General features: G+C 50.8%; 1 protein-coding gene across 1 annotated transcript in view; it reads left to right on the forward strand.

The window, feature by feature from the left end:
• CDCA8 (cell division cycle associated 8) overlaps positions 1 to 13,040 on the forward strand; it is a 229,398-nt gene that overhangs the window by 177,518 nt on the left and 38,840 nt on the right. Inside the window, exon 9 of the mRNA XM_078681219.1 lies at positions 3,010 to 3,136. Coding sequence (XP_078537345.1) covers positions 3,010 to 3,136 — 127 coding nt within the window. The remainder of the gene's footprint in view (positions 1 to 3,009; positions 3,137 to 13,040) is intronic.

Here is a 13,040-nt window from a genome sequence, read left to right on the forward strand (position 1 = left end):
CAACTTTTTGCCTGGTGTTTTGCTGGTTTTCTGACTTAGTTGACCTGGGGCCCTGCTATTCAGGACCCCAGGCCTACTGCTCTCTCTGTAAAATGGATTCCATGTACCTTAGGTACATATCTAATTGGATACTGAGTCACCTTATCAGTCCCTGTACAGTGTACCTTAGGTACCCAGGGCATAGGTGTGCCCAGGGCCTACCAGGGCTGCAGCATGTATTATGCCACCCCTGGCTGGCCATCCAAATCTGACACAACTGGCTGCACGACAGCTGGGGCAAGGTGGTGTAATCACCCTTTGCTTTAGATATAGTATACCTATATCTAACCCTAAAATGGACACACAGATCTCCTATCAGTCACTCCTATGGCAGGCCTTAACATTCCTGAAGGCAGAGTGCTTGGAATCGTGTGAGATAGTGCTCTGGCATGAGCTGAGCCTGTCTGCGGCTTTCGGGATCCATCCCTTAACTGTTTCCATGATATCGCATACCATATACTCTTAAGTGCATTATAATCCTCGCGGTTATATGCCAACTCTGGTATCGCTTTATCAAAACATGTCGAGTAAGGTGTCAGACGAATTGGAATACTAACCCCTCGCTAATTCTGGCGACGGGGTTAGCATTCCACCCTTCTAGAGGGACACGACATGTATGTAACCTGTAACCCCGGTTAAAGTCAGACATAGCCTTAGCTCCACAAAATGGATGCTGCCACCGAGACACAAGTCTGCCCTCCTGCTGCTGGGAGTCCTCCCAGCCCAGGAGGCAAGGACAAAGGGTTTCCTGCCAGGGGCGGTGCCAGCACCGTCCCAGACAGGATTTTGTGTATTCTAGGTAGGCAGGGCTTTAGAGGAAGGTAACTGCAAGTGGCACCCCGGTGCTCACTGTGCATAGGCCGGCTGGAACCAGTTCCAGGGGCACTCCAGCCCCTGATCTGGGGAAAGCCCGCCAAAGGAGAGGGGTGTAACCACCCCCCTCCTGGTCCCACCCATAGGGCAGGACTTAGTCGCGTGCCAGCCCCCTTTTTCAGGATAAAGGTAGGAACTGGCCCCCTTCCAGATCAGATCATCTTTGAGTCCTGAAACTACTTTCTACAAGAAGGAACTCAAGACTCTTCTCAAGATTTCTCCCTTGTGACTAAGGAGTAGTCACCCTGCAGCAGCAGGCACCAACCAAGCATCGCGGTTTGTTGCCAGTCTCTCCTTCGGATCAAGACTGCTCCAGCACGACGAGAACCGGCTTCCCTGGCACCTCTGACCTCAACCTGCATCATCAGCCCAGCTGTGATCCGTGGGTGTGACGAGACCTCGAGGGACCGGCCATCTTCAGAACTGCACGACGCTTGTCCAGCACGACGCCTGAGTGACCCTCGACTGAGTGCCTTGGGGTAAGAGAAGCCCCGACCCTGAGCAGCTCCAGCACCGAAGTTCAGCCCCCCTGCATCCACGAGATCGGCGTGGGGCCCTTCTGCTTTTTGCTGCTCACCGCGTTATCCAGGTCGCTTGCCCGTTGGCTAGTGGCCCTCTCACGACGCTCCACGACGACAAACACTGCTGGTCTGGTCGCTCCAGACTAGCCCTTGCTCCCCTCCAAAAGAGGGGCACCCTGGACCCTCCTGGTCCACTCAAGACGCCATTTTAGGTCCACCGCGTGGGCCTTGCATTTGCCAAGACTTGTTGCCCAATCCTGGGTCCAGCGACGTCGACAGCAAGAACCTTCGTGGGACAGCTCGCACCTCCATCCTGGTCGCCGACAACGCCTCCTGGTCCGAGAGACTGCAGAGCCCAGCAGCGCCCACTCACCTGACTGCCGTGACTTCGCCCGGTGCCATCTTGGTGCCCACTTAATCACTGGCTAGTGATTCAGAACTTGGTCCCCTCTGCTTTCAGGTCTTCTTCTTCCCTGATCCAGGTTTGGATCCTCACGAACTTCTTCACTGGTCGCCTGCCAGCAACTCCTTTCTTCAGGCTCCTGGTTCATCAACGGAGAGACCCGACGACATTTGAACCCTATGCAGCCGCAGCCCCTGGGCTAGGTAAACCGAGTACTCCGGTGCTCCAGCGTAGGCCCACTCTCTAAGTGTCTAGATCCACTTTCGTTTTTGTCCTACCTAGTCGGGTTCGCCTGAGAACACTAACTTTGCATTTACTAGGATCCATAGACTTTGTTCCGCATTACGCGTGAGAGTTCCCACTCTGCACACGACGTCCCTAGGTCTCCTGCTAGCAATCTAAAGGTTCAGTAGTCCAGTCCTAGCGATCCCAAAGCCTATGATAGTAGTACTTACCTGCTAGTAATTTCGCATTCCACTTTTGTAGTATATGGTTTTTCGTGCCCCTCGGGCATTTGTGTAAATTGTGCGACTTTAAAGTATTTTCTTAAGAGTTTTGTTGTGTGCTTAGCTCCCTGACTCATAAAGAGTTCAGGGTAGTCTTGTTATAAATAAATATCTGTTTATTTTCATAACAAACTTGTGTGGTGTCCTTTCACTGGGTGTTCAAGGGGTAATGTGATGGTAAAACAGCTGGCTTAACACGCCCTCTAGAGTCTTAGCCTTAGACTGCTCGTATCCATGCTACTAGGATAGCTGGTCTATAAGGTTGACTTACAACCAATCATCAATAAGGGTTGTTTGGACTGATACAAAGTGCTCACTAGAATAGTAAACATTATATATCAGGCCAACTTCTCACAGAGATGGTCTTTTAAAAGGCCTGCACAGCTTCTGATGTTTAGTCTCTAAACGGGTGAATTGGAAGGTTAATGCATGGGATTGTGAAATCAAAGCAAATAACTTTAAATAGCTTTCAACTAAATATTAATACCTCTCATTCATTAAAACAAAGGATCTGATAGACCTCTAGCTGCAGATTCCTTACCATTGAATTCCCCAGGCATCAAGCAGCTAGATATTGTCTCTACCAGATGATGTGTTACTGAAGGTAAATTCTTTAATGTTTCATTAATGCCAGAAAATGAAGTTTATTTACTTTTAATGTTTTTAGACTTTTTCAGACACCAGCACTTCGTACTCCAGGTGTGAGAGAACAGGTGTACAGTGTTTCAGCAAATGGCAGTCCCCTTGCTGATATCAATAATCTTTACATCAGCGTTCCAGTTAAAGGAGGAGAGGTAAGATAGTCTCTTGTTTTTTCTCAGCAATAAGACCATGTTTTGTTCAGTACCCATTATAAACATTTTTGTATGGTATTATTAAAAAAGGTATGGGATACAAAATGTTTGCTTGAGACCCCCTATCTAAAGCAAATTTTATAAAAACATTGCGCAAAGATACACCTTAGCCATATAGATGGCCTTTTTTGCGCTTCTCCACCAACTATTCTAAAACAAAGCACAGTGTACTCACTTGGATTTTGCTACATAATGTACACAATGGTCACAGGGGATACCAAAAATGATTTCTCATGGAGATCTCCATAGAAAGCTTTCTCGGTAAAAATAGGAAATATCTTTGTAGCAGCCTCTCTTTAGGAACCTTGGCGTACAGGGGACATGATCAAAGGCCTCTCAGTGGATTTTGGTGACTGGTGACTATGCACAAGGCATTTCCATGGCCTAACCCACTGCATGCATCAGGGTCCTGCACAGGAGGTTTCAGGATGAGAATAAGTGGACTAACTGCAGGGTGGCTACTCTAAAATCCCCACTCCTCCCACACATTACCAGCCCAGTTTCTGCTGCATGTCTCAAATTTCTTGCGTCTAAAGCTCTGCTCGGGAGTTGTCAAGTTGGCAGCAGTGTATGGTGAAATGCCATTGGCATAGAATTAGGAGGTGCACAGACAAAATGTGGGTAAAGAGTCTGCTCCGTGCCACCCGTGCACAGCTTAATGCTTAATGTGTTCTGTTGTCAGAGGCAACTCTACATTCTCCAGCTTTCATTGATTCACATGCCTGAATCATTCCCCATCATCGAAGCGGGAGTCCCACAGTACTAGGACAAAGGAATGTGTATTACTATCATAGACCGAATGGCAATGAACCATAGGTTTTATAGCATATCTATGTCCTTTTTTAAAAAGGACCAAACATAAGCAAAATAGACAACCATACTCTCTAGAACACTCCAAGCAGAGGCAGAATCCCTCAGATTATCAAGTATTGCTTGAATCATCCCCCATCGTCGAAGTGGGAGTCCCATGGCACCATAATATAGCTATATGTATGACTATCATAGGCTCTAAAGGCCACCTAGATAACCTATATATATATATTTTTTTTTTTAAAGGACCAAACTTAAAGCCTTAACCAATCAAGCCATAGCACCCTCTAGAACATTCCCAAGAGAGGTCGGATTTTCACCGCACGTCTTGTGAGAAGGGAGTTTCCCTGAGCTCTACTCAGTTTTCTCTATCCAGGTTTTGGAAGCCTACTACTACTCTGCAATGTCTGATACAGCGATGAAAGCCCTTTTCAGACCTTGCGGTTAGAAAAGGATACACGTAGACGACCCCCATAAGGACTGTCTCTACTGCCTCTTCCCTCAACATAAGGTGAAGAAGTGTAAACTTTGTTGCACGTTTCCCTCCAAAACATGGAAGGGCAGAGGGGAAGCTTCTCTGGCTCCAGATTGCGAAAACTCAGAAATCATCTTCTGGGGAGGACAGGGATACCTCTGCTAGGTCTCACAAAAGATCCAGATCCCAAGAACAAGGGACCTCTGAGGAAAGTAGAAAGGCCTTCAAGAGGTCCCACCACAGAGAATGAAAAAGGAGAAACGCAAACAAATCTCCTCAGAGGCAGCCTCATCTGCGTCTACTACTCCATCAACAAGGGCTGTAGCTCACACTCTTCAATCATCTTCTGAAACGTCAACACAAAAAAAAACGTAGAACACCTACGTCCGTGGTATCCTCTGACAACCGTGACTACCATCCTGTCGTCGGGAACGAGAAGACTAAGACGTCCTCCATAGACGATCCCGTCTAAAAGGAGTTCATCATCGACTAAGACTCCAGCTTTGACTAATTGACATCAACGATGGTTCAGTCGACGGAGAGTGTATCAACGCTAAGAGCAAGTCAATCGGCTGCCCGTATGTCTATGGACATTTCCTCATCGACAATGATAAAAATTACTGAAATAGTAAAAACATCCTTGTGACCTAAGGTCACCTCCCCCAGCAGGGTTTCTCTTCTTCCCCCCAAGTCGCTATTGAATCTAGAGATTCAAAGGATGACTGCTCTTTTGGGACAGCTCGTAGCCCATCGGAGCTCCATGTTAAATATCATGATGAAGATGAGGACATGGAAGAACAACAATACTATGAGCATTATTATGCTTCTCAGCCTAAGCATTACCATCAACCTTCCCAACCACAGCCAAGAGAAGAGGGAGTTAAAGTACCTCTATCACACTTTCAAGATTTGCCGGACTATTTGAAGAGATTTCCAGAACATCCTCGGGAACCACCAGTGGCTCCACCTCAGCCTACTCCCCTGCAACTCCAAGACCCCTTCCGCCACCAATCACACCCAGGATGAATCCCGCTTCAAACATAGCGCACCGCCAAGAGACGACTTATGATCAACTGATCATGATCTTAAAGCGACACGTTAGTGATAGGTTCCTTACCTTAGAATATCCCCAGGCATCAGACTGCATCTGGAAAGCTTTTGTCAGCAGTACTCCTGCTCGTCCATAGGCGGCGTCGTACAGCTCCGCGTGCTTCGTTGGCATCGTATTCGCCGAGATTACGTCACTGGAGCTACTTAGACGCGCCCACGCACGCTGACGCCAGTTCCTTCTTTTTCCACGCCAGCAAGCGCGGATCCGGAGAGAGTTGTACCCCGTCAACTTTTTGACTAAACTTTTTGTTTGATTAAATTGTAAGTAAATCGTTCGAGGCATGTGGGCTGCTGAATTCATATCTATAGCATAGATCTCCGCCTAGTGTTGGGTCCGGATGATTGCACATTGTTGTCCTGGAAGAGTCTTCGAAGTACCACGAGATAGGTGGCTCCTCCCCTGGACTACAGTGCGCATGGGCATCGACTCCATCCCCAGATTGTTTTTTTCCGCCATTGGGTTCGGATGCATGTTTGATCACTCAAGTTCGGAATCGATAGAAACTTTCTTTTCGGCCCAAATGCCTTTCCTATAGCGTCGGTATTGTCTTGCGTTCGGTGCCCAGCTCTGTTCCGGCTCAGTTCCCGAGTCGGACATCCAGAGGAGTCGCGTGGCTCTTCGGCGCTCGAGGCCCAGTCAACGCAGCCAGACTTATTCGACGACACATCATGGAACGGAGCCCGTTCAAGAGATGCCCCGTGTGCAACTCGAAGTATCCCCACATCGATGTCCACCCGGTGTGCAACAAGTGCCTGTCGCCGGATCACGATGAAGCCAACTGTATGGCTTGTTCTCGTTTTCGCTTCAAGAAGACGATTCGACTTCGGCGCGTGGCGCGCCAGGAGGCCCAGCAGACGGCCCCTGACCTGGTGAACATTTTCGAGGGGGAAGAAGCAGATGAGCAGGAAGATCGAGAGCCGATTTCAACTCCAGCGGCAGAGATCGACTCCAACTACGACGCATACGTCTAAATGCTTGACACAGAAGACGTCGTCGACGAGGTAGGAGACGACCATGAGGCCTATGGGGCCACGGAAGATAGCTCAGGTGAAGAGCTATGCCCCGTTCGAACAATAACTAAGGCTCAGGTCGAGGGATCGCCACATGGCCTTACCCAAGATCTTGCACCTGGATCCACGGTCTCGCCTCCGGGCCCGGCTACGGACACTTCTACGGAGCCGCCATTGGTCAAATCGAAACCGAAAGTGAAAGCTTCGGTCTCGACAAAACAAAGTGGTAGAGGCGCCGTCGAAACAGAAAGCGCCTGTCGCCTTGGTCGGCTCCACGTCTTCAGACCTGTCGGTGCAGTCGAAGCCTAAGAAGGTTGTCGGACCGGTGAAGTCGCTCAAGGGCGTCGAGCCGAAGACTGGGCCATCGAAACCGCTTGTCAAGGCCGCCGACCCGAAACCGTCGGCGCCAAAGGCCGTCGACACAGACAGAGGACTCGGAGCTCCGAAAGCTGTCGATCCTGCACGTCGGCCCGAAAAGGCCAGAAGCACTGTCGCCCTCGAGTCTGCACATGGTGGTGGATCGAGAACACCTGTCGGGTCGACGAAACCGTCCGCATCCTTCACGAAGCAGGTGTCGGACTCGTTGCAACGCATCAAGGACAAGGCTTCCGCGGTCGAACCGAAGGATACTTCCAGCCCGCAGCCAAGCCGCAAAAGTCGACGGCGCCGATCCAGTTCACGCTGCCGCCGAAAGTGGCGCCGAAGGCGTTCGCGCCCAGGACGGTCGTCGACGCGTTACATGAAGGTGTCCACGGGGCCGAAGCCTACCGCTGCAGTTGTAGGCACAAAGCATCGACAACCCCTCCTGGAGGAGCAGTCGGAACACTTTATCGACGCCGACACCGGTAAACTTTCCATCTACAAGCGAAAGATCACACCGGCACAGCCTATGGAGTCCTACACAATTCCTTTGAAGAGGAAAAAGGCTTCTACGGATTCCCCAGTTCTTGTTGAACTGATTACTCCACGTGCTCAGGACACTGCTCCAATCTCGCCCACTTACTCAGATGTGGAGGCTGGGGAAGGGGACGATGAGGAGTACAACTACCCTGCCGACACTGATCCGGAGGATCACCATGACACATGGGCAGATGCTGGGGACCCAGGGGATCCGCAAACTGCCCCGGACACTCAAGTATATACTGTCAAAACCTCCCCTACTGAGGATTCTGCGGCATTTAATGCACTAATTGAGAGGGCAGCTAAGAATCACGACGTCCAGCTGCATGCTGACCCTATTGAAGTGGACTTTCTGTTTGATACCTTTTCCACCTCTGAACAGACTGTCAAGACTCTGCCAATGCTGAAGGGTGTCTTGAAACATGCTGCAGACATTTTCAAAGAACCCACACGTGCCAGGGTTATAAACCCCAGAATTGAAAAAAAGTACAAGCCGGCACCTGGCGACCCTACCTACATCAAGGGCCAGTTGCCGTTGGACTCCCTAGTTGTTTCTAATGCCCGGAAGAGGGCAAATTCACAGACTACTGGTGATGCTCCTCCCCCTGACAAGGAATCTAAGGTGCTAGAGGCATCAGGGAAGAGGGTGGCGGCTCAAGCGGCCAATATCTGGCGTATTTCTAACACGCAGGCGCTCTTGGCCAGATATGACAGGGCACACTATGATACACTTGAAACCCTGTTACAACACTTGCCAGATGAGTATAAGGAGGCAGCAGAGATGCTCATTCAAGAAGGGAAACTCATCTCAAATGCTTCTAATAAGTGTGCACTGGACGCAGCGGACACCGCGGCCAGGGCCATTAACACCAGTGTAATGTTGCGGCGTCAAGCCTGGCTCAGAATCTCCGGGTTCAAACCGGAGATACAGACCACCATCCTCAATCAGCCTGTAAACCCTGATCACTTATTTGGACCTGAGGTGGACACCACCCTGGAAAAAATAAAAAAAGACACAGAGACTGCGAAGTCTATGGGGGCTCTCCAGTCCCAGCAGTTCAGGGGTAGTACTTTTCGTCGCTCAAGCAATAGAGGTGTTTCCAGAGACCAGATGTCCCAGCAAACACAGTACACTAAAAGTGGTGCACAAACCTCTTACAACAAGCAGAGTAGAGGCGGATATCGCAGCAACAGCACCAATGGCAGAGGTCATGGAAACAACTCCCGATCCTCCGCCACCAACAAACAGTGACGCCTTGTCACTGCCCCCCGACCATACAACACCTGTCCGGGGGAGACTCCAACAGTTCCTGCCAGTCTGGAAATCCATCACCACAGACAGGTGGGTCAGAAAACGTATCCAGTACGGTTATTGTCTGGAGTTAACATCCACTCCACCCAACATGCCACCAAAGCACCGTCCTATGTCCACAGAGCATTTGCACTTATTGCAGCAAGAGGTGCTCGTCATGCTGCAAAAAGGGTCAATCGAGCTCGTGCCAGTGGAACAAAGAGGCTCGGGAGTGTACTCCCTTTACTTCTTGATCCCAAAGAAAGACGGGTCCCTGCGACCCATACCAGACCTCAGGCCCCTAAACCAGTACATTCTCTCAGAACACTTTCATATGCTCACGTTGCAGCAGGTTCTTCCGTTGCTCAATCAAGGGGATTTCCTCGCAACATTAGATCTAAAAGACGCATATTTTCACATTCCACTACATCCGTCACACAGAAAATACCTCTGATTCACCATTCAGAATCGGCATTACCAATTCAAGGTCCTCCCTTTCGGAGTGACCACAGCGCCCAGGGTGTTCACAAAATGCCTGGCAACAGTGGCTGCGCACCTCAGGAGACACAACGTTCACGTCTACCCTTATCTGGACGACTGGCTTGTCCAAGCAAAGTCGGCCCAGCAGTGCGCTGCCAACATGTCCCACACCATTCACCTTCTTCACGATCTGGGATTCTCACTGAATTATCCAAAGTCACACCTTCAGCCCGCCCATGTGCGGCAGTATATAGGCGCGACAATAAACACTCTGGCAGCCACGGCACAGCCAAATTCACTAAGGATCAACAGCATTCAATTGCTGATTCAGAAATTCAGACCGCAACACTCGCTTCAGACACGAGTGTTCATGCAGTTGATAGGCATGATGGCCTCCTGCATCTTCATAGTCCCGCGCGCGAGACTACATACGCGTCCGCTTCAGGAGTGCTTTGCACGTCAGTGGAATCAGGCTCACGGACAGTTGAAAGACCTAGTGTTGGTGACCGGTCGGGCATACAACTCTCTGCATTGGTGGAATCCACGCAACCTTTGCAAGGGCCGACCGTTCCAGGAGCCTGTTCCACAGATCATCCTAACGACGGACGCTTCTCTACAGGGTTGGGGAGCTCATGTACTCCACTACACAGTGCAGGGACTATGGACGACACAGCAAAAGAAGATGCACATCAACCACCTAGAGCTGATGGCAATCTTCATGGCAATGAAGGCATTCAAGATACATCTGTGCAACAAAGTCGTGTTGATCCGGACGGACAACATGACAGCCATGTACTACATTCAAAAGCAGGGAGGTACACACTCTCCACAGTTGTCTCATCTGGCTGAGAGCATGTGGAAGTGGGCCATTCAGAGGAACATCTTCCTCATGGCGGAACACCTCCCAGGCAAGGACAATCAGATGGCGGACCTGCTCAGCAGGTACAGCCACCAAATGCACGAGTGGGAGATACATCCAGCAGTGCTCCACCCGTACTTCCAGCAGTGGGGTCATCCAGAGATAGACCTATTCGCCACAAGGGAAAACGCCAAAGCTTTGCCGCCAGGTTCCCGCACCCACAGTCGCAGGGCAATGCGATATGGATGAACTGGTCAGGCAAATTTGCGTACGCTTATCCCCCAGCACCTCTAAGACCGCTGGTGGCACGAAAGCTGAAGCAACACTCGATGACGCTCATCCTGGTTGCTCCAACGTGGGCCCGCCAACCATGGTACACCACGTTTCTAGAACTTTCCGTGGTACCGTGTCAAAGGCTGCACCTCACACCCAGACTTTTGACGCAGAGCCATGGCGACATTCAGCACCCAGATCTGCAACAGCTCAACCTGGCGATCTGGCTCCTGAGGTCTTAGTTTGGCTACCTCAACTTACCTCCTGACTGCATGGATATCATACGGGAGGCAAGAAAGCCCACCACCAGAGCATGCTACGCAGCAAAATGGAAGCGGTTTGTCATTTATTGCGTGGACCACGACATTGACCCACTTGACGCGTCCACGCACAACATCATTTGTTATCTGTTGCATCTTTACAAATGCAATCTGGCATATGCTTCCATTCGGATACATTTATCCGCCATAGCGGCTTATCTCCAAAACAGGCAGCATCTCTCCCTTTTCCGAGTGCCTGCCGTTAAAGCTTTTCTAGAGGGGCTCAAACGAGTCATTCCTCCCAGGACCCCACCTGCTCCTGAATGGAATCTTAATGTGGTACTCACCGACTGATGGGTCCACCTTTTGAGCCTCTACATTCATGCGAGATTCAGTTCTTAACATGGAAAGTGGCTTTCCTTATAGCCATTACGTCACTGCGACGTGTTAGTGAGCTCCAGGCGCTCACTGTACAAGAACCATTCATACAGATTCACTCCAACCGGGTGGTGCTGCGCACTAACCCTAAATTTCTTCCAAAGGTGGTTTCACAGTTCCATGTCAATCAGACTATTGAACTGCCTGTGTTCTTCCAAAATCCTGAGACAGTGGCTGAAAGAATGCTCCACACTCTTGACGTCAAACGAGCTTTGATGTACTATATTAATAGGACCAAAGATTTTAGGAAGACGAAACAACTCTTTGTTGCCTTTTCTGCCCAACACAAGGGCAACCCCATTTCCAAGGCAGGTATAGCCAGGTGGATCGTTAAGTGTATTCAGATTTGCTATCAAAAGGCCAAGCGCACTTTATTGATCCCCCCCAGAGCCCACTCCACCCGTAAGTTGGGGGCCTCCATGGCTTTCCTTGGAAATATCCCTTTAGAAGACACTTGTAGAGCAGCCACATGGTCTACCCCACACACATTTACGAAACACTACTGTGTAGATGTGCACTCCAAGCAGCTGTAGGGCAGGCTGTTCTAAAGACACTTTTTCAAACTTCTGCAGCTGGCACAGGCGGCCGCCGCTAATGGAGGGACTGCTATATATTCTATGCTATAGATATGAATTCAGCAGCCCACATGCCTCGAACTGAATATGCTACTTACCAGTATGCATCTGTTCTTGGCATGTAGGGCTGCTGACATTCATATCGCCCACCCTCCTCCCCGGCGCCTGTAGCGGCTGCAGAATTTACACTTACTCTTAACATGGCCATCGCTCACACTGTTACACTCAATCTTCGCCACAATGCCTAAAAACAATCTGGGGATGGAGTCGATGCCCATGCGCACTGTAGTCCAGGGGAGGAGCCACCTATCTCGTGATACTTCGAAGACTCTTCCAGGACAACAATGTGCAATCATCCGGACCCAACACTAGGCGGCGATCTATGCTATAGATATGAATGTCAGCAGCCCTACATGCCAAGAACAGATGCATACTGGTAAGTAGCATATTCATTACTCCTGGTGCCTAGGGATGCCCGGTTTCAAGCTTTGCAAGGCCTGTCCGTGCACGATGTCGCTGACGGACCCAACACCTTGAGTGTCTCTGCTGCCTGGGGCGTGACCATGACACCGAGTCGTGTTCCCACTGCCGAGCCATGGCCCCAAAAACTTTGCTGGAGCAGTCCCGAAAGTGGCTGGAGGCCCGGGAGTCGGCCCCATGTCGTTCCCGGTCTCGTGGGAGGTCAAGGGCCCGGTCTCGGAGCAAGCACCATCATTCGAAGTCTTCGCACTTGGAGTCTGATAAAGCGAAGCACAAAAAGTTAAAAAGGCGTCGTCGCTCTTCGTCATCCCCTCGCGGCTGAGGGGGCTGGTGGCCCTGCCCCAGCGGCTCCGACGGAGCATGAGCAGTTACTGTTGGCTTACCCACCCTTCCTGGGTCCATCGGTGACTCCTGCCAAATTGCAAGAGTTCGTGTCTGCAATGGCACGTATCTTCGGCCCGTGCGGACCTGTCGGATCACCTTTGGGCCCTGTGGTCCCCACTGTTCCGCCTTCCTCGACGTCGCCGGCCTCGACGCCCAGAGGTCTCCATGGCTCTGGCCGGGGCTCCCTGTTCTTGCCGGTGGACCCCGTACGACCTCCACTGGCATCGGTATCACCGACAGTGCCGGCGACACCGGCGTCGTCTTCTTTTCAGATGTCGGCACGGTGCCTGAGGGATGTCTTCCGGCGCCGATCTCAACGCCAATGGGGTACTTTTACCCTTTTATTTACCCACGTCCTCGTCCCCTAATGCAGGAAGGGGAGGATTGGGAAGGGTTAGAAGACCCTCTCACAGTACAGTGCGAGTCCGTCCCGACTGGGATGAGGAGGCGTAGGCCTGTGGGCCGGATTACACTCCAGCGCCTGGTTCACCATCCCCT

The sequence above is a fragment of the Lissotriton helveticus genome, chromosome 3_1 (assembly GCF_964261635.1).
Source record: "Lissotriton helveticus chromosome 3_1, aLisHel1.1, whole genome shotgun sequence".
Lineage (NCBI taxonomy): Eukaryota > Metazoa > Chordata > Amphibia > Caudata > Salamandridae > Lissotriton > Lissotriton helveticus.